Genomic DNA, 22481 nt, shown 5'->3' with positions numbered 1-22481 from the left:
AAAGTTTAAAAAAAAAAAAAAGAAATCACAAATGAAGGCAATCCTGGAGCTGGAAAGGCAACAGGAACTGGAGACAAAAGCATCACTAACAGAATACAAGAGATGGAAGAGAGCATCACAGGTATAGAATGTACCACAGAAGATATCGACACACCAGTCAAAAAACTGTCAAGTGTAAAAAGTTCCTAGTGTAAAAACATCCAGGAAATTTGGGACATTAGGAAAAGACCAAACCTAAGAATAGCAGGGGGGAATAGAAGAGGGAGGGGATTCCAACTTCAAAAAGGGCCAGAAAACATCTTCAACAAAATCATATAAGAAAACGTCCCTAACCTAAAAAAAAGAGATGGCTATAAACTGAACAAGAACCTTACAGAACACCAAATAGATTGGACTAGAAAAGAAAATCCTCCCATCACATAATAGTCAAAAAAACAAAGAAAGAATATCAAAAGCTGTAAGGGAGAAAGGCCAAGGAACATACAAAGGCAGACCTATCAGAATTATTCCTGACTTCTCAACAGAGACTCTAAAACCTAGAAGATCCTAGACAGATGTCTTGTAGACCCTAAGAGAACACAAGTCACTATGCCCAGCAAAACTCTCAATCACCCTAGATGGAGAAACCAAGAAACTCCATGACAAATCCAAATTTAAACATTATCTTTTTATAAATCCAGCTCTACAGGGGACACTAAAAGGAAAACAACAAGAGAAGTGTAACTACACCTATGAAAGCACATAAAATTAATTATCTCACCACAAACCCAAAAGAAGAAAAATACACACACACACACACACACACACACACACACACACACACACACACAACCACCTCCAACAACAAAATAATAGGAAATAAGAATCATTGGTCGTTAATATCTCTCAAGATCAATGGACTCAATTCCACAATAAAATGACACAGGCTATGTAAACAGGATCCATTATTCTGCTGCATATAAGAAACATACTTCAGCATGCTAAAAGTTTTGGAGAGGTCAAGGGTACAATGTACAGACCTAAATACAATAAAGGCAAAATGCAGCAAGCCACTAGCCAAGATCATATTAACTGGAGAGAAACTTAAATAAATTCCACTAAAATCAGGGACAAGACAACTCTGTCCCTATCTATTCAATATAGTACTTGATGTTCTAGCTAGAGTAATAAGACAACTAAAAGTCATCAAGAGGATACAAATTAGAAAGGAAGAAGTCGAAGTACAGATATTCCCATATGGTATACATATGGGACCTCAAAAATTCTACCAGAGGACGCCTAGCTGATAAACACCTTCAGCAAAGTAGCCTGATACAAAATTAACATACACACACATGCAAGCACGCACAAAAATCAGTAGCCCTCACTCCTTCATACAAATGATAAACAGGCCAAGAAAGAAACTAGGGAAACAACTTCCTTTACAATAGTCATAAATAATATATCTCAAGTAAACTCTAACCAAGCAAGTAAAAGACCCATATGAGAAGAACTTCAAGTCTCTAAAGAAAGAAATTGAAGAAAATATCAGAAGACTGAAAGATCTCTCATGCTCATTCTCTGTTGGACTAACAGAATAAAAATAGTTATCTTACCAAAAGCAGTCTACAGACTCAATTCCCATCAAAATTCCAACTCAATTCTTTAGAGACCTTGAAAGAACAATCTCAAGTTCATATGGAAAAAACAAAAAACCTAGGATAGTTAAAAGAATACTGTACAACAAAAGGATTTCTGGAGGTTATCACCAACCCTGACTTAAAGCTGTATTAACAGCAATAGTAATAAAATCCATGTGACATAATAAAAGACAGGTTGATCAATGGGATAGAACTGAAGACCCAGAAATAAATCCATACATCAACAGACAATATTTGAGAAAGCTGAAACCATACCATGTAAAAAGGAAAGCACCTTCAACAAATACTACTCGTATAACTGGATGTCTGCATGTAGAAGAATGCAAATAGAACCATACTTATTTCCCTGCACAAAACTCAAGTCCAAATGGATCAAAGACTTAAACATAAAACCACATGCACTAAATCTAATAGAAGAGAAAGTGTGGAACTGCCTTGAACCATTGGCACAGGAGACAATTTCCTGAGTAGACACCAATGGCTCATATACTAAGAAAAACTGAATGAACTGAATTAACCTCATGAAACTGAAAAGGGTTTGCAAGGCTAAGGACACCATCAGTAAGACAGAACAGCAGCCTACAGAATGGGAAAAGATCTGATAGAGACTAATTCAAAAATATACCAAAAACTCAAGAAGTTAGACATCAATAATCCAAATAGCCCAATTAAAAACTAAAGTACAAAACTAAACACAGAATTCTCTACAAAGAAAAGCACTTAAAGAAATGTTCAACATCCTTAATCATGAGGAGAATGGAAATCAAAATGACTCTGAGATCATTTTACACCTGTCAGAATGGAGAGATTAAAAACTCAAGAGACATGACAGCACATGCTGGTGAAGTTGTGAAGCAAGGGGAATACTTCCCCATTGTTATTGGGAGTGCAAACTTGTACAACTGCTTTGGAAATCAATTTGGCAGTTTCTCAGAAAATTGGGAATAGTTCTAGCTCTAGAGCCAGTTATATCACCCCTCAGCAATACCCAAAAGATGCTCCCCACCATACGACAAGGACAACCTCTCAACTCTGTTCATAGTAGCTATATTTACAATAGCAAGAAACTGGAAACAATCTAGATGTCCCGCAAATGAAGAATGGATATAAAAAAAAATTGTGGTACATTTATACAATGGACTACTACTCAGCTATTAAAAACAGCTACATCATGAAATTTATAAGCAAATAGATGGAACTAGAAAATATCATCCTGAGTGAGATACCCCAGACCCAGAAAGACAAACATGGTGTGTACTCACTTATAAGTGGTCATTAGCTATAAAGTCCAGGATAACCATGTTACAATCCATAGACACAAAGAGACTAAGTAATAGGGAGGATGACTGAATCTCACTCAGAAGAGGAAATAAAATAGGCTATGGAGGTGGAAGAAGTAAGGGAACTGGGTGGGAGGGGTTAGGGTGGGGAACAGGTCTCCAGAGCACTGTTGAGGTTTGGGGAATGGGAGAGAGAATGTAAATCCGTGAATGAGGGACATCTCTGGGATGAGCTAGAGGTCTGGGATGGGGAAGCTCTCAGGAGTCCATAGGGGTTTACTATATGAGACTCCTACCAGCTAGGGACATGAAGACTGCAGTGGCTGGTTACCTGTAAGACTTCCAGTGAAGGGAGGGGGACTCCAACCCACCCACAAAACCTTCAACCCAAAATTTATCCTGCCTATAAGATGTGCAGGGATATAGATGGAGCAGAGTTTAAGGGAATGGCCAACCAATGGTTAAGCCCAACTTGAGACCCATCCCATGGGTGAGAGCCTAGCCCTGAAATTACTAATGATATTCTGCTATGCCTGCAGAGTCTTCTGAGATGGTTTATCCAACAGCCAATGGAAAAATATGCAGAGAACCACATCTAATCTTTATGAGTTGTTTGGGAAGTTGTGGGGAATAGGATCAAGCGATTTGGAGGTGTCAAGGACACCACAAGAAGTCCTACAGAGTAAATTAACCTGGAGTCATTGGGGCTCACAGAGACTAAACCACTAACCAAAGACTGGGCATGGGTTATTTTCTTGGGCTGTGTTTTAAAAAGCTGAAGAAAATTATGAAATTTCTGGGGGAGTTGGAAAAAACTATCAATCCTAACTGTATATTTTAAAAGAAATTTAAAAATCTTCAACACTAGTCCCTAATTATTAAACAAATAACTAAGAAATGAGATGCAAGAAAGATTATTTACTGGTTAGGTACTTTTTTATAGTAGCTGCATCAGGCCTGGGGTCAGTCTTCATTGCAATGTAAACTGCAAGAGCGGTTTGATCGATGTGAGAAATAACAGCATTGGCAGCATCAACGATTTCATTAAGTCTTTTCATTCGTTCCTAGATAGGAAACAAAGAATTGTATAAAATAGTGCATTAAAATATTTTTATTTCTACTGTCCCAGCCATGAAACTGTATGGCACTATGTCACTTCCTTCTAGGCCTAGAGCTCTGTGCTATCTTCTAATGTGACTTTTACCATTTCCAGTATTCCTAGATAAACAGGCTGAGGTATGACAGTTCCTAGCTTAAGCCTATAGTTCAGAATTGAAAATAAAACAAATTATAAAGCTTACCAAAATGACTTATTTTTAAACAAGGAAAATTCCTTTCTAGCATACCATTAAGATTTTAGAGATAATAATCTTTATTTTATGCCACGTCACATGAAAAAGCAGAAATTAAAAATCCCCCAAATCCTTAATCCCAAGCAAATTCTTTCTAAATAATCATTAAAATAAGAAAGAGTAAACAAAGATTATAACCAAGACTCTTACTTAACTATGACCATTTTGAATAGTTTACTTAGTTGTTTTCTTGTCAAACTGCTTTTGAGAGATCTCCTTTAAATATTCTATTCTAGTACACTCTAAACCTTCCTGATTTTGCCATGTTCCTATTTCCATTAACAGTAACAAAAGCTGGCCTATGGTCCACATTAGACAATCTGGAATTACCAAAAAAAAAAAAAAAAAAAAAAAAAAAAAAGAAATCAAGTACCATCATTGCATAATTACTACAAATACATACTACCACTTCATAACCAAAACTGAACTCAGTAACTCAGTAGTGGCCAGTTCTATTTATTTATTTATTGCCAGTTCTTATACTTAAGTGTCATATTCAATTGGAAGAAATTAATTTTCAGTAGGCAGGAAAATAAGGCGTACCTTTACTCAAAAATACAAACTTTAGCACTTATACAAAAAGCAAATTAGTAAAAAAATTACTAAATCTAACCTTTTCAGCATCCAACTGATGAAGACGTGCAACATACAGCGGAAGGTAAGCAGGATATGTCTCTTTCAATTCATTGTAAATGTCAGTAGAATCCAGCCTATGTAAAAGAAACATATTAGTAATTTTCAATTAAAAGCAAATTTTGGTTAAAAATAAATGTAAACATTGCTTTACAGTTGTAGTCAATAAGATATTTTATAATGTAAGTATAGTTATTAGAGGGGCTAGTTACACATGATGTATCTATCTGATAATTACTTCAGTTAAGAGTCCTATAAAACATATAGATGAAACTAGGCATAAACATGATGCTGGAGATATGGCTCAGTGGGAACTCACAATGTTCTTGTGTGCGTGGATATCTATCACATGTATTTGGGTGTCCACAGAGGCCAGAAGAGGGTGTCAAAAAAAATGCATGGAGTTGGAGTTCCAGATAGTTTTGAACTACCTGATATGGGTGTTGGGATCCAAACCTTGGTCTGCTGGAAGAGCAGTAGATGCTCTTACCTCCTGAGCTATTTCTCCAGATCATGAGCTGAGCACTTTTGATGGAGGGAGGACATATAAGGTCTTTAGGTTGGACCTAAACCCCCAGCAAACAGTAAGAATATGTGCAGGGTAAGGAATGGTACAATGAAGCTAAGGCAAAAGAAGATAATGTCTTGGTGGAGCCAGTCTAAATCAAGATTTGGTAGGGAGGAGGCAGCAGTCTGTAGTTAATACTTCCATTTTCTTACAAAACTGTATATTTGTGTGTGAGGAGCCATAGTTCAATGTTGGGCTCATTTCTCAGGCACCCTGGCCCTTATTTTTGAGACAAAATCTCTCACTGAATTTGGAACTTGCTGATTAGGCTGAGCCCCATGAATATATGTCTCCATCTCAGTGGTAGGATTATAAGCAAGTGCGACATGCCTAGCTTTTTAATGTGGGTTCTGAAGATTGAATTAAGTTTTCTCATGCTTTTGAATAACTATTTTATCTTTACCACCTACCATAGTTGTATATATATTCCTGATTAGAAGCATCTCCATTTGCAGTTTGCCTTTAGAACCATTTCTACAAGTTTTGAGAGTTCTTTTTCTTTATATAAATATTTTTTCCCTACCAGTTTCACTGGATGGCAGAATAAGAGCCTTCTCAGCCTCTCCTAAGAGAAGTAAATCTTTGCAACTCTGAAGAAATTTAAATTGTATTGTTTGCTATGTATAAGCAGCAGCCAAAGGCAGACATAGTTTTCTGAAATCTGGTGAGCTACCTTTAGTTTTAGATAGGCCAGCAAATATGAATACAAACTGACACCATACTGGTTTAATCCCTGAGAATTCTCTTCCCATTATAAAGGCTTCTGTTCCCCTTCAGGTCACATATCCACAAAGATGTATAGACCAAGTCTGCGAAAGAGGACTCCCCCAGGAAACTATCAGGAAGAGAAAACAATGGAAAAAAAGCAACTGATTCACCCTCACAGAATAAAGTTTTGTGTTAAAAGGTAAAGTAAAAGCCAAAGAATAAGCTGAAGTAGTGATAAGCAAATAGTATCTTTCATGTTAAAAAGTTTAAGGGGGTAAGAAAAGCCTAATATTCTAATGAAGAATGGGCAGAGTATATGTTCAGCTGAGAACAATAAGCAGTATGTAAATAGCACAATGATCAACAGCAGCTTTTTCTATCGTGTATAGATACTGATCTTACATTCATACCAAAAAACCAATTTGAGAAACGTATCAAGGGAACTTCTAAAGATATCTAAACTAGCAATCAGATTATATTATCTGACAGAAAATTTAAAAATATGTCCATTAGGCCAGGTATGCTTGTATATAACTGTTATTTCAGCCTTTGGGAGGCTGGATGACCAGGAATCAAGGTCATTCTTGTCCAACCAGAGAATTGAGGACAGCCTGGGATAAATGAGACACTGTCTCAAACAATTAAAACCAAACAAATAGGAAAACAGACTTAACACTGTATGTATAAAAAAGTCATCACACAATTATAGAGAAAAGCTATAAACTTTCTAAGTAAGTTATTAAATAGATTATACTGTACACATAATGAAGTATATAGTCACTAAAAATAGAATTTTAAATAATTAAATGACACAGGAAGTACCCAACACCAAAATTAACTGGAAAAGTAGGGTACATAATCATCTCACTGCTACATGCTCAGAGAGAGATCAGATAATAAAAGCAATGGTGATTTTTTTTTTTTTTAAAGAAGAAAAGGTTATTGTTTCTTTTTTATGCCCTTCAATAAAATTCTCTTTTGGAGCAAATTAAAATAAAATTTTTACATATTTTATTGTAAAAATTATGTATGTATACAAAGTATAAACAGAGGAAAAGTTTAAAAACCTGCAATCCTCTCATCCAGGTAGCAATTTTGAGTAAAGTCTATACACACACATGTATTACTTGAGGACTGGAATCTACTAAAATGACCTACTTGGTCATCCACTGAATTTTAAGATCTCGTAACGCTTCAGTAAACTCTTCTTTCAAATCTTTCTCTTTCTCTGAATCCTTCTCTTTATCTTTACTGCCATTCTTAGTCTTTGTTGGTGGAGGTATGAGATAGTAATGAACAGGGATCACATCCTAGGAAGGTGAAAGAAAGCCTTAGGTTAATATATGCACATCACACACTTTAAAATCATTGTCAAAAGCTGAGAGAGTCTTGTAATGTGGGTTGTGAGTGCCTGAGTTGTATTATATTGTATTCCACATCTGAAGGGTCAAAAACAAAAAAACACCAATCTGCAATTACTCGAGTTTTCCCTCTGCACTTTAAAAGCACTGAAGTTTTTATCCATTTCATTAAAAGAGGCAAGAATTGTTCTCTATGAGTGTCTTTCTCATTCTTAGTTGCACTTGACACCTTAAGGAGAGTGTACCTTGTACTTTCACAATTAAAGCTGAACAGAAGAAAACAAGTTAAAACTAAAATAAATTTTTTTTTCTCTTAGTAAGAGGGCAGAGTAGACAAGCACTGTTCCAGCACTTGTAAATACATGTTCTACCTAGAGTTAGTCAGACAATAAACACACAAGTGAGTAATTTCTGATAGTGACATATGACACACAAAAATGAATCAATAAAGGACACACAGTGAGTGTTGGGTAAGACAGGAAAACAATGCAAACAAAGTGGTAATGGAAAGGTTAGTGAAGCTAAATGAAAACATGAATAAATTTGAATAACCTAACTAAACAGAGAAAAAGCCCCTCCCCCAAGAGTTAGCCTAGGAGTAGAAATTGAACAAGTATAGAAACCTAAACCCAGTATATGAAAATTTACATAAACTAAGCTACAGCCACAGAGAGTTTGGGGGGACATGGTTAAAAATATAGATCCTATTTGAAATATATAAAGAAGCCTAATAAATATCTTACGTAAGGCAGTGAATAAAGACCTCACGTTTTAATGACCTGACCATATATGTATGTATATGTTAAAAATTGGGCTATGTTTTATACCTCTTGATGATATATAAATCTTGAGAACATACTATAGAAGAAAAAAGTAGAGGTAGGAAAACAAACTAGCAAACAAGCCTAATAATCTCTACATTGTGTGGAACTAAATAATAAGCTGGGGAAACAAACAAACAAACAAAAAAGAATAGATAGTCTTTGAAGGCAGAGCTAAGAATGTTTGCCAATAGTGGTTAAAGTTATGACATGAGTAAGACTAACAGAAATAACAGAATAAAAGAGAGTAGATCTGGTATTATTGCTTGGCCCAAAGATGCTCTAAGACAGGGACAATCAAAAGGAATTTGGGGTTTTGAAAACCTTGAGGACATCCATGCAGAAAGAAACAGTAGGGATGGCAAGATGTCTGAGACAGTGATAGGGCTTGCTGCTGAGCATGAAAACCTGAATTTGATTCCTATTAGGTCTTACCTAATAGAAGGAAAAAACTGACTGCTGTTAGATATCCGTCTTTCCTTCCTTCCCTCTCTTTTTCTCCTCCACTCCTCACACAGAATAAATTAAGTGAGTTTCAAAGAAACAAAAGAATGGACTGATCGACTGCTAAACCAGATGGAAGATGGTGAATAATGGAGAAGAGACTTGGCTGCAAGGAGCCTGCTAATCACCTTGGCAAGAGTACTGTCTTGAGACAAAAACCAAAGATACAGAAAACCGGGGAATAAGCCTACAACTCTGAGAAAGCTCTGCTTTGAAAATGGCAGAAAAAGGTAGCTGATTACTTTGTCTATGGTGTATAAATCTTTCCTATAGACATACATTGCTTGGGAAATATTAACCAATGTTCAGACTTAATTTTTGGCAACAAATTGATTGTCCTCAATTAAGTCATTATTTAAGCCAGCTTTTCAAATTCTATTTTCAGGTTTATATTAAAATGCTGTTAATATCCACATTTATTTTAGTGAAGTTTCTAACATTAGAACAAACTTATATTACCAAAGGGACATATACTACCCTTTTGACATTATTTCTGAAAAACATGAGCCCCCCCAAATAGGACTTTTATGTGTAAGTAACACATCTATTTTAACAATATCTGATACTCAATTCCGGGATCTAAAGTGATGTAATAGTATATGAGGAATGACTGCTATAGTTCTATTATCACTTCACTACAAAATAACCACCACCATATCTTCATGACCTATTTAAAAAGCAGAAAACAGAAATGAGAAAGCCCTAGAAATTTATCTGCAGCCCGCTGTTATATTCTCTGGGTAAGGGAGTCAGAGCCCAAGAACAAAAGCTCACACAAGGTCCAAGACTAGAAAAAGAAACAGGTCTATTGTGGGCTTGCTTCTTTAGGACTCTGACACCTAGCCATCCTTCCTTCCTCAACATCACCACTGTTTTTATTCCAGAGCCCAGCTCTTGCAATGTAAGCCCTGTTGACTCTAAATTCCTGATTTTGTCTCAGTCCTTCCTCCCACACTCTGACAGTGCTGGAATTATGGGCATGCTCCACCATGCTCGGCTTTTGTTTTGTTCTCCACTGCTTGCTTGCAGATCACTTTCCTGAGTGGTTATTGCCCCAGACAAAGAAAAAAGGGATTTGAAAAGCCTGACCCTACCTATAGTATCAAATTCTCAAGAAACCTATGTTTTGGAAGGCAAGTCCTCCTCTGAATTTCAAAGATAAGGCAAGTTTTATTACTGTTTTAGTATGGAAAACAGAAAATAGAATTTAATATGAATAATATGTTAATGTATGATAAAGGTAACACCTATGAAAATATAAAATCCTATTATAGCAAGCTTGAACTATCATTAAAAATGAGTATAAAAGTTTATGATCTTAGAAAAAATCAATAACCAGTACAATTAAAATATAGTAAAACTTTATAAAAATACTTCACAAGATTTTTCTATTAAAATCTTATTAAAATGGAGTATTTATAAACCCTAATCAAAAGGAAAATGAGAGTTGTTTTAAACTGGGTCATCATGATCACACTCTTTAATAAATTTATTTTTCAACTAACTTAAGGGACTAATATATAGTTTATTTAACAGTAATGATTTTGTACCTTAAATCATGATTGATTGTGATGTTTTAAAAAAGATATTCAAGAATACTCATAGTAGAAAATATAGAGTTCTCAACAAAAGAAACTTAGTATTGAAATTGAAGAAAAAAAAAAAGCCTTTGTAAGCTATCCATAAAGATTTCAATAGTGTTCAAACTGAAGAACATTTTTCAGAAGCAATGTTGCCTGTAAAACCAGTAACTGCCCAGTGGATAGCATAACACAACATCACTTAGATCTGGCTCAAAGGCCCAGTTTCTTGAGTGCTTCAATTATTAATTTAGTTATCAAAGTAAAAGCTTTATAAAAGCTCAACTAGTTTAAAGATTAATGTCACTGGTGCCATTTATGGTTTATTAAAAGTATCTAAATTATTTTATATTATAATGTGTTAAGTATTTCTCTTTGTAACTTTATATTTGTTTTTTATAAAGTAGCTGTACTATGCCATGTACTTGTACTGATAGGAAGGGATGGACAGAAGCAGTTCTAGATCCCAAGTTTGTTACACAACCTTTATTCAGCTTCCAGTAATAATAATCTTACACTTCAGTACTATTATATCTTGTACAACCTTAGCCCAACAAGACTTTGTAGGCCAACTAAAAAATACAAGTGGGGGGGAAAAAAAGCAATGCCTAAACCCTTATTGAAATCTGCTTCCTTTTGCAGTGAGTTCCTGGCAAAGCTTTTCACACTGTCTTCATGGCAACTCAGAGGCACATATCAATGCATCAAACAAGATGATCTATTAAATGGTTTAAGACTGTGCCCAAATGGGTCAAATCAACCATCTGAGAAATACTGGTCTTCAGTTTCTTAACTAGAAGATTCTTCATGGTGTACCAGAGCATATTATCAATACACAACAAGAACATTCTGGACAACATTTCAATACTATAAAACACAACTGTTTCTTCTATTATAATACCTCTTGGATAAATAGGCCACTGAATGGCTCTTCCTCAAATGTATCCCATTCTCTGTACTCAGATTAGAGATCTTCAAGTTAAATGTGGGTCCAGCAGTCAAAACAGACTCTCATATGCTAACAGAAACCAAGTAGAATCAACTACTCATGGTATCAAATCTGTCTGTGTTATTACAGACTCAACTTTTAGTTAGTTCTTATTCACTATGTTTTGTATCTGTCCTCCCATAACTAGGATAGATACAAGAGTAGAGACTAGTTTATTAACAAAATCATTTTATTTAAAATGGCTTTTAGATTATAATAGTTTTTTTTTATATTTTTCTTACATTTTAAAGTTTTATTTTATTTATTTATTTGTGCGTGTGTGTGTGTGTGTGTGTGTGTGTGTGTGTGTGTGTGTAGGTGAGTGTCATGGTACACATACAGAGGTCAGACTACAACTCTCTTTCCATCATTTGAGACCTGGAGATCAGACTCAGGCTGTTAGACTTGTCAGCAGGTACCTTTACCCACTGAGTCATCTTGCCGGTCCTACATCTTAAAAATGACTTTGCTCTCCATTGCATTTATCTCTTTATTACTTTGGATATGCAAAATTTCAAACTTTTCAACTTGACATCTTATCCATACCAATAAATAAGAAGCAATAAAAATCATCCATTCCATTGGAAAATATAGTCTAATAAATATGGTTCCCATATTCATAAATATGGAAAGTAAACCAGAGGGCTATGGTTTAAAAAGCCTTTGATAGAAAGGCAATATGCCAATACTACTTATAGGTATTAACTAAGAGAACTATATTGGAGAATGTAAAGAAAGGAAACTAAGGGAGAGATTCTTTAAAAATAAAGATTTATAATAGTGAGAGAAAAAAAGTGTAATAGCTATGTAAATAAGGCTTTAAGACATCGTTTTTAAGAACTGACAATCAGTACCTTTTTAAATTTTCCTTGTCGTTTTGCTGCAGACTGCCCCTGGGAGTTAGAACGACATTCTGTAAGAAAACATGCATAATCTACACAGGATGGAGATACCACCTCTGCCTAACTTTCTTCCAAGTTAACATTCCATCTGTATGTGTCACAGTACTCAGAAGGGTCAGATCTGTGACCAAAATGGCATGCTTTTAAAGAAAGCAGCACTGCCATACCAATTTTTAAAAATAAAAATGAAATCAAATATGCCATTTTAAGGCAAAATTCTTTCAGCGTTTTAGTTAAAATATTTAGTGATTAAATTCCATTATCATTAAAACATTTAAAAAACATTTAAATTTAGCTGACAGTCTGCAGAGTCTGATTGTATACAGGAGGTCACGACCACTACACAAGCCTAAGCCATTCTTTAGAACAAACAAACAAAAACCAAACAACAACAACAAAAAAACCAAAAAAGAAAAAAACCAAAGTAACACTCAAGTCTACAATGAAAGGCAAAGTGAAGTAAACGGCATTTCCTCTCCAACTACCAAAACCTAAGAAGTATAAAACTGCTGAGCAAAGTTTAAATAAAGAACCCAAGGGCGATTATACTCGATAACATTAGATTATTGCTATCTTCTTATAAACATCCTGTCTATCTATAGTAAGCTAGCAACAGTCAATTCCAAGCACTTATAATTTCAATATTGCCTCTGGTAGTATTGTCAGGAAGTACTATTTCTGAATTCTTATAAGCATACTTCTGGCTAGGCAGTGGTGGCGCACCCCTTTAATTCCAGCACTTGGGAGGCAGAGGCAGGCAGATTTCTGAGTTCGAGGCCAGGCTGGTCTACAGAGTGAGCTCCAGGGCAGCCAGGGCAGTAGAGAGAAACTCTGTCTCAACCCCCTACCCCTAAAAAAAATTAAAAAAAAAAAAAAAAAAAAAAGAATACTTCTGCCAATCATTCTTTTTTGCTATACTTTCCATGAGAAGTGGACTTCTGAGATGAGTTATCTATCATCTGGGTGAAAAATTCAGTAGAAGTCCCATAGATAGAAGTAGCCATCTAGGTAAATCTACCAAAAAGATCTATGAGGATTTCTTCAATCAGTTCAAGAACAAAGTCCAGTATCAAGTGCTGCTTTACTTTCAAATGACACTGAAGTATGTATGAGTAAGAGTACACAATGAAATGCACCCTGAGAGATGTCAAGGTAAATGTTTTCTAAGCACAAAATCCCCAAATATTCCTTATGGTTATGAATATATGACCTTAGTTGAACAGTGACAAGAAAAATACATTTCAAGATAAATGAGATGAGTTCACTCTGATAACAGCATTTATAGATCCCAGGATTAGGTTACGTAGACTTACATAGTTTTGTATGAACTAATGCTAAATGAGAAATGCACAGATGTAAGAACTGTATTACACCAAAATGACCTATGATAAAGGGTGACAGATCCACATAAAAAACATTTTCTGCAACAAATCTGTAACAAAAACAAGATGGAAAAACCTGAAATAAATACCTTTAAGTTTCAGTTACCACTAAACTAGACACAAAAAGCATCATTTTTGAAACTATAAAAAGCAGAATCAGAAGAAACACTGTACATTTATCCACATAATTATACAAAGCCTCAACAAGCCTTCACAAATATGAGAGCCAATATCCATTAACAAATATTCTTCAGATTGGTTTTTATAAACAAATAGAGAGAATCTGACTTATTCCAATATCTACAATATGTTGGTTGAAATTCTAGGGCATGCTGTAATTTTACATATCCCATTTGCTTCAACCAATTATGACCTGGATGTCAAGAACTTTAGGAACTGAGGTGGGATAGGTTTAGAGCATGAGGCTTGTGGTAAAGAACATAAAATACTTTTTAATAACACATTTAAAAAGGTACCAAATATTAATCCACCTTCACTACCAGCTCAAGAAAACAAAAAACAATTACTGTTCCCTCCCTGTAAGTATTCTTTTACCCCTTCTGAACCATGGACTTAAAGCCCATCTTCAAAGGGATGGAAAAGTTTAAACAGGCACTTTCAGTGTAAAACACTAGTACTTACAGCTTTCTTTCCAAGCTCAGTCTTTGACAATGTCAAGGAGCCTGCAAGGTAGCATCCGGGTCCTGCCCCCTTAGGTATTCTAATGAGAGAATTAAAAAGGGAAAAAGTAACAAAAGAAAAAGTTTCACAAAAATACTTAAAATCAAACTGAAATATTTCCCATGTCCAAATTTTCAAAAATCAAACTGAGAAATAACTTCAGACTAAAATGATAGCAAAATATAAATCTAGACTATTATATGAACCATAATGTCATTCAGTATCATCAACATCAGCACTTACTTATCATCAGGTAAGGAAGTAACAAAGAACGGCTGATTATATTTGGGTGGTAATGTTAAGCTGCTTGATTTCTTCTTTCCTAGAAGTGCAAGACTATGATTTTCATGAATATCTAAGCTCAAGGTATTAGACAACCTATGCGAAACAATAAATGGAAGATCTTTGAGACGATCCAAATCACTGATTTGCTCATGACGAATCTGTAATCGAATTGTATAATCTCCTTTCTCCAGTTTCAAAGAATACTAAAAAAGAAAACATTTGTAAAGTAAGTTTAGTTCAATAAAATGAGAATAAAAGGATAAAAGAGACAGTTCCATTTACAGAAGATACAAGTTATTAGACATCTATATTCAAAGTGTCTAGGGTGCTGGTGAGCAGGTAGAATTTGAAATAACAAGTGGCTCGCCTGACCCGAAGCATATCTACATATTCACCCAATAAGTGCTAGACATAACTAAGAAAAGCAAGTATATTTTTGCTTATAGGACATAAGAAATATGAAGTGGTCGTCAAAAAGTCAAAATTAGATTTGTATATTATCTAAAACAAACACTCATGTGTATGTACATGTGTGACTTCTGTTACACTTTACATTTTAGCTGTGAAGTGTCACACTCCTTTATGACAAGCAGGGAAGACAAGGACTGTAAACCTCCATCCCACTTTGCTGACATGCTCATGGAATAGGCTTACTGTCTTTATTTTGCAGAAGCAATGTCTCCTGAGCCAACGTGAAATGGAACTCTAGTAACACCCCAGACTACAGTGAGAGAAGGCTGCTTGCTTGACAGGGGAAAACTGGGATCATTCCTTAAGGGCAAAAGCTTCCACAAACACTTTTTATTATTTTGTTATTCAGCAAAAATTCATGAGCATTTCAGGAAAAATATCTCCTATTTCTTCAAATACAATTTCAACCAGAGACAAAAATTCCAAATAGTTACATGTCAAGAGATTTTTCTTTTCCTTTAGAGTCAGTGGAAAACAAAGTGCATAGCATGTAATTCAATGCTCAGTACAATTTCAGATCTGAAAGTACTAATCAACTGAAACCACCAGGCCTTAATATCCCAGTGTTCCACTCAGACCTGGGATCACTTTACAGTCTCCCATTCACTGTCTACCTAGTAAGTAGAAGCAGTATGTAGGAGGAAGAAATACTACAAACAGGTATACAAGGACTGAGGTCTAATCTAGTGGAAGAGTGCTTGCTGAGCATGTGCAAAGTCCTGGCTGTAGTCCCTGCTCTATTGGCCAATATTTGTAAGCTACATCCTCTGGTATATGGCAGAAAAACTGTCAAGTCTGTTGCTTAATAACTACAATAAGCAAAAGAGAGTTCTACAGGTGTCACAAAATTGAATGTAACTTTATAGTATTTTTAAAAAATGTTTTAAGTATTATAACTTAACAAGAAATCTGGGATTTATTACTTTTTATAATTTATACCTGATGTGGATAGGCATCTCCTGAGCCCATCTGTCTTTTGTTCTGGTCAAAAATAATCCACAGCTGGCTGTCAAATTCTGACTCATATAACAATTCACAAAGGAGTGGACAACTAGGTGTTACTTCTCCACTCTTGGGCTATTAAAAAAAAAACAATTATTGATATGATTTATATATAATATATAATACTAATGACATTTTTCAAGAAAGTATCCAAATTACATTCTTAGAACTATTTTTTTCAAAGTATATGATAGTTACTGTCTTGGCATTAAATAGACACACTTTTGTAAACTTTAAAATCTACAAACCTAGTGTGCTTCTTCCTCACACACACATACATTTCTAACGAGTATATATAGTTCTAACAAAGTCTCATTTCTTTATAAAACTAGAATCTAGCAATTTATTGAAATCTACCAGTGTGTACCATTAAAACTAAATTCACATTATGTTTTAATAAAGTAAGCATAAAATGAACTGAAATCTCATTGACTCTAAAACCCTCCTTGATCCACCATTTACAATGATCTCAATCAATTACTTAGATTATTGACTCTCTGCAAAGCATAGTAAGGCTAGGTGTTACAAATGGAGATTTGTGTGATGGTCAAGGGGTGCGGTATCTCTTACACATGCTGAATATTGGTACCCAGCTGGGGATGTTGTGTTCTTTGGAGATCACTGAAATTATAGTAGGCAGGGCTTCTCTGGAGGAAGCTGCTTGGTAGGGGCCATGCTCTAATTTTTTTCTTGGTACCCTTCTCACTGCTTTCTGTCCTTTGTCAGCTGAGCAGCCTCTGCTAAATGTTCATCCTGCCATTTTGTACTGTCTGGAGCCACTTGCCTACTTTTAAAAGCAGAGTAATAGTTTGCCTGTTTCTCTGAAGCAGAGAGAAAGAAAAAAAAGAGTAAGTCTGCCTGCCAGGCAGAGTCAAGGTGGGTCAGCATTTGTTGGCACAAATTTCTGGCCTCCTGAGGCATGGAACGATAAGAGGAGGTACACTTGAGGCTCAAGGTGAGGGGCTGAAGATTCTGTTGACCTCAGTGTAGGAACAGAAAGGCATTTGAATGAAAACAGACATCTTACTGCTGCTGCTGTGGTATTGACCAGCAGTCCTCCCAATTCTACCTCTTGTCTCTTGTCTTCTTTCTGCTTTTCCTATCTTTAAACCTTGCTCTCTCCTCAGAGACTATTCAACTTGTGCTGGCGGGCTCCAGTACAGTGTACTGCTGGACTACAACCTCAAACATACAGAGTCCAGAGAGTGCCCTCTGAAACAGTGTGGAAGAGTAACAACTCCTTCCTGGTTTTCCTTCTTTCTGTTACCTGTCCTATCAACAAAAAAAACCTCAATAAATTGTGAATAAAAATGAAGTCTCAAAGGCCAGCCACATCTTTCCATCTGTGATTTCATAGTACATAAGATGGGAATTTATTTACTACCTAGGTATATTTTACTAGCAAACACATACCTGATGAAAGCTGTATGTCAGGACCATCTCATAAAGCTGGCGATTATTTGGCAAAACATCTCTTGATCCTAAAGGTCTGGTTTTCGCATTTACTGGGCTGTAACAAGACAACTACATCACTGAATTAAGTCAAGACTTCATTTAAAGAAAGCAGGTAAACATGCAAGGTGAGGACCACTCCTTAAACGGTCTTTATAGTAAACGGTACAGTCTTTTAACTACTAATATATAGTCCATATTGACTAAACTGCTACAATACTACAAAGTCATCAATAGAAGTTCATGATCAAAAACACTTAAAAATGTTCCTATAGAGCTCTTAGCAGAGCCAAATCCCAACACTTGGGTGATGCTTACCAATAAGAGTTAAAGAACATTCCTGATGTGTACACTCACTCATACTTGCTGGTGCAGGGCAAAGGCATGGCATGGGCCACACTGTATGCCAGAGGTGTAGCTAGTCCTTGTCCTAAGGAGATGACACTGCCAAGATATCAGCAGCAGAGCACCAATATTGGAAAATCCTACTTCCACGGGGAGCTAATGGCACACACTCAGGAGACAAACTTCTCTTAGTGTCAATGACATTTTCTGGTTCTGAATTTTTCAAACAATCAGCAAGGCATTCACAAAATAAAAATTTGACACTGTTAATTTGCTTTGTTGTAATATCTGAGATTAAACTGAGGGCCTTACACATGGACAGTAAACACTATTGTTAAGCAGTTGCACAATCCCTTTTCTCAACTTTTTGAGTTATCCAGGTAGCTCTGAACTTGCTTTCCTCCTGCCTCAGTCTCAACTGCTAATTTGTTTTATCAAGAAATGAAATGGTTAACATATAGGGACACTACTGATGATGGGATCAGGGTAGAAAGCAACACTGAACCATGTTTTGGAAAGTCGAGAGAATTCCTAGACAGCAAAACAAAACTTTTTTTTTTTGTAATGCTAGCATCACATAGATAAAAAATTAGAAAAACAACAAAAAGCAATAAAAAAATTCTTCCATTAACATTCAACTTTTGTAGCTCTTAAAACATTGACATACCGTAGTGTTTGCACCCAGCTCTTCAAAGTTATACAAGGAGCCAGATCTTCATACTTTAAAGAGGACTGAACATCAAAACGATTGATTCCTTCAGATGCATGCTACAAAACATATTTAAAAATTAATTTCTCAAATATTAAGACAATATTTTATATATATGTTCATTACTGCAAGTTTTCAATATTCATGAGTGAATATATTCAGATTTATAGATTAGATTCTAATTAAGTTTTATATCTACCACAGAAGTCATTTTTCATAACAAAAATGACACTAAAAATGAGAATGTTATAGTACTTACAATGTTTAACTGTGGTGCAGTGCACACTATACCATGGAATGATATGGTATAGTCAATATTGACATCACTGAGACTTGCCCACCAACGAGCAATACAAAATTCAATTGCTTTCCCACCCTGGAAATAAAAATGAGAATGTTAAAGAATGAATCTCTTTTCTAATTCTTCCTCATATGACCAACTATTACCTGTTTCAAAACAAAATTTTTACTTGTATCAAGAAACAAAATATTTTATCATCCATTATCTACTTACATTTGTTTATTTATGCACATAGTACATTAGTAATAAAAAAACCATAGGGCCAATTTAATCATAATTAAGATTCATAACGAGAAGAAATATTACAAAATTTATAAGGCATACTCAATAGGCATGAGTATGTATCAGTAAAGTTATAGTCATATCCTACTCATAAGGATCAATTTTAAAGAGTATCCTAAGCCCTGTTGTACATTTAAGGAGATGAACAAAGCTAACATCACCCATTTCAAAGTAACAGAGACATAAGAGACATAATGTTACCGAAGGAAATGAAAACCCAGAGGAGCAAGCAAGGCGAGCACAGCAGCACATTCCCCTTCCATGAAGGAAAGACTAATCATTCCAAACATGGGTAAAACAGAGACCTGACAACAATTTTGTCTGCAAATTAAACTCCTTTTAGAGATTCCGAACAGTAGGACTTTAAGTAAGATAACAAGTGCCAATGTAAATGAAGGTCCAAGATTAGAACATTTCTTTAACTGAAGTATCAGAATTAAAGAGGTATGAATGTTGGTTGGCATACAATTCATCTGCTTGCCTTAGATGCACAGACCCTGAGTTCCACCATAGCACTTTAAAAAGGGGAGAACAGAGGAGGAAAATTCACTTCTGAAACACAGCTTAAATTTTACTTATTCATAGATTTTCACTAAGTAAATCAGGCTGGTCTTAGAGATCTTCCTATTTCTCCTGCCTCCCAAATACTAGGAGTAAGGTTAAGTACTGTGATAACTAGTTTGGTTTTCAGTATTTTTTTTTTTAAAGATTGATTTATTTTTATTTTACAGATATAAATATTTTGCTTGCATTTGGTGCTTTCCCAGTGCATGAGGAGATCAGAGAGGGTATAGGAGCCCTTGGAACTGGTGTGACAGATGGTTGCAAGCTGCCCAGTGGGTGCTGTGAGCTGAAGTAGACTCCTCTACAAGTACTCTTAAGCCACGAGCCTTCAATCCAGCCCCAGGATTTCAGTATTCTTCACTAAATTACCTATCTATCATCCTACCTTATCTGACAGGCATGAACAGAATCTAAATCACATGATCTAGGTACAACATATAATGTCTTGGGAGCGTTCTGGATTTTCTTGTTAGATAAACTTACCAAAACAGGAAAAGCTTCAATAAGTGTTCCTTTTTCTGGAAGGGAACAAAACTTATAAAATTCATGACTTCGATATGCTCTCTGCTTTACAAGCTGTACAGCATGAAGAACAAATTTGGCCGATACCTCAGAAGAACATGAGCACACGGTAACTTCTAAAGTAAAGAAATTAAAATTTAAAATGGCAAGAATTAAAATGCTCATAAAATGGTTAATTATTATTATGAAATTACTAAAATTTAATCTGTTTAGGTAATAATAAAAATATTTTCTTTATTATGTTTTAGATTTATTTATATTTTATACATATTAGAGTTTATATTCATGTATGTCTGTACAACATGTGCATATTTGGTGCCTGCTAAAGAGCTCATTGGATACTCTGGAACTAGAGTTTTAAATGGTTGGGAGCCTCCGTGTGGGTGCTGAGAATCAAATCCAGGTCTCTCTGCAAGAGCAGCAAGTGCTCTTAACCATTCTTCTCTCCAATCCCTAAACTGGTATTTTCAAAGGAAAGCTGTCAGCTTTGTGAAACAAAGAATAAAGTATGTGTATAGATGATATTTTGTAAGAAATAAACCATTGGCCAGGCAGTGGTGGTGCACGCCTTTAATCCCAGCACTTGGGTGGCAGAAGCAGGTGGATTTCTGAGTTCGAGGCCAGCCCGGTCTACAGAGTGAGTTCCAGGACAGCCAGGGCTATACAGAGAAACCCTGTCTCGAAAAACCAAAAAAAAAAAAAAAAAAAAAAAAAAAAAAAAAAAAAAAAAAAAAAAAAAAAAAAAAAAAAAGAAGAAAGAAAAAAAAAGAAATAAACCAAACCATTAGTAACTAAGCAACAATCCTTACTACAGATGTTAGGAAAGACCAAAACTGTTTTTGGATCTATACACAAATTATAACCAGGACTTTGAAAAAAAAAAAAACTCTTTCTCTTGTTTTAATTGGAAAGCAAATTAATTCCCTATAAAATCATCATAATTTTAGAAAACCCTATTTATCATGCCAAAATTTTCATCCTAGCTTACTCTTTCCCCAAAGTAGCAAGCACACCTGCTTAGCTTTACTGTACTGCACTGCCAGATGTAAACCAAAGTCATGAAGAGGCAAGATTATTTAGGGAACACCTGGTCTAATTTAAGGGCACCAAAATAAGGTTTGATTCTTACAGACCAGGGAGCACAGAGGGGAAAATAACTAATTGCTATGAATTCATATATGATGTTTTGATAATTTTGAATGGTATGAAAATAGAAGCCAAAAGAACATTTGTAATCTAACACTGTGAAATGATGTGGCAACACATTCATTCTATACCATTCAATGTTTTATAACAATAACCACCATCTCAAATCCTACATGTTTTCAACAACTACAAATCATAAGAAAATTATATTTACTGACTCTTACCATTAACAAAGTGTTTTTCTTTGTCTTTTTTTAATTACAGAAAACAGACTCTGGGTAAACTGCAACGGCTGGGTAGTAATGAGTAATTTCTGTGGCTAAGATTTTTATTCTTTTGTCCTACTATAACTAATCCCAATAGGCCTTATGTAAATATTGCAGTCCAGGGAACTCCACAACTTAACCATAAAATAGCCTACAGTGACAACTCACAGTTATAGCAGGGAATAGCTTTCTGTCACCAAATACACTGACCTGTTTAGACTATGAAGATTACCTTAACATAGATGAAGCACTTTAAAACTGTCTACTCTTACACAAGAGGGTAAGCAGTATCAGTTAAGATAGAAATTCAGCTATGTAAAACTAGGTGTTCACAGTTAGGTAGGCGCCTACACCTGAACCCAGAAAAATTCCCCGAAGGGGGGTCTTCCCACAACTTCATTCTACCTCTTTCTCAACAAGTCGGAGTTTTGGTAAGGTATTGTATAGAAAAGCCCTCTGGAAGCAGCTCTCGTAAGGGACTAGCATAGACATAGAATATACAAAAGTAACTCCTGAGAACTCTTAGCAGGAAATCAACACAGCAATAGTACATCATCACCAGTTTACAAGTTCTCTAACAGATTTAAAAAATAAAAAGATAAACAAATTTTACTTACCGGCCCAGGTTGCCCCCTCAGGAACCTCAACAAAATGTCTTCGAATTTGACCAGGTTTAAAATGTACATCTGTAAAGGCTAGATCATAATGTGATGACTCATTTACTCTGAAAATTAAA

The 22481-nt window shown here is 35.4% G+C and overlaps 1 protein-coding gene across 1 annotated transcript in view; it reads right to left on the bottom strand.

The window, feature by feature from the left end:
• Positions 1 to 22481, bottom strand: part of Tpp2 (tripeptidyl peptidase 2) — a 69877-nt gene that overhangs the window by 7177 nt on the left and 40219 nt on the right. The window contains exons 16-27 of the mRNA XM_031368971.1: positions 22363 to 22469; positions 20295 to 20449; positions 18924 to 19040; positions 18623 to 18723; positions 17572 to 17668; positions 16096 to 16233; positions 14644 to 14888; positions 14362 to 14440; positions 12290 to 12328; positions 7340 to 7491; positions 4886 to 4982; positions 3854 to 3984 (exon numbers count right to left, since the gene is read on the bottom strand). Coding sequence (XP_031224831.1) covers positions 3854 to 3984; positions 4886 to 4982; positions 7340 to 7491; positions 12290 to 12328; positions 14362 to 14440; positions 14644 to 14888; positions 16096 to 16233; positions 17572 to 17668; positions 18623 to 18723; positions 18924 to 19040; positions 20295 to 20449; positions 22363 to 22469 — 1458 coding nt within the window. The remainder of the gene's footprint in view (positions 1 to 3853; positions 3985 to 4885; positions 4983 to 7339; positions 7492 to 12289; positions 12329 to 14361; positions 14441 to 14643; positions 14889 to 16095; positions 16234 to 17571; positions 17669 to 18622; positions 18724 to 18923; positions 19041 to 20294; positions 20450 to 22362; positions 22470 to 22481) is intronic.

Source organism: Mastomys coucha, unplaced genomic scaffold, assembly GCF_008632895.1.
Source record: "Mastomys coucha isolate ucsf_1 unplaced genomic scaffold, UCSF_Mcou_1 pScaffold14, whole genome shotgun sequence".
Taxonomy (NCBI): domain Eukaryota; kingdom Metazoa; phylum Chordata; class Mammalia; order Rodentia; family Muridae; genus Mastomys; species Mastomys coucha.
The sequence above is the reverse complement of the archived record's forward strand: the minus strand, read 5'-3'. Positions and strand labels throughout refer to the sequence as shown.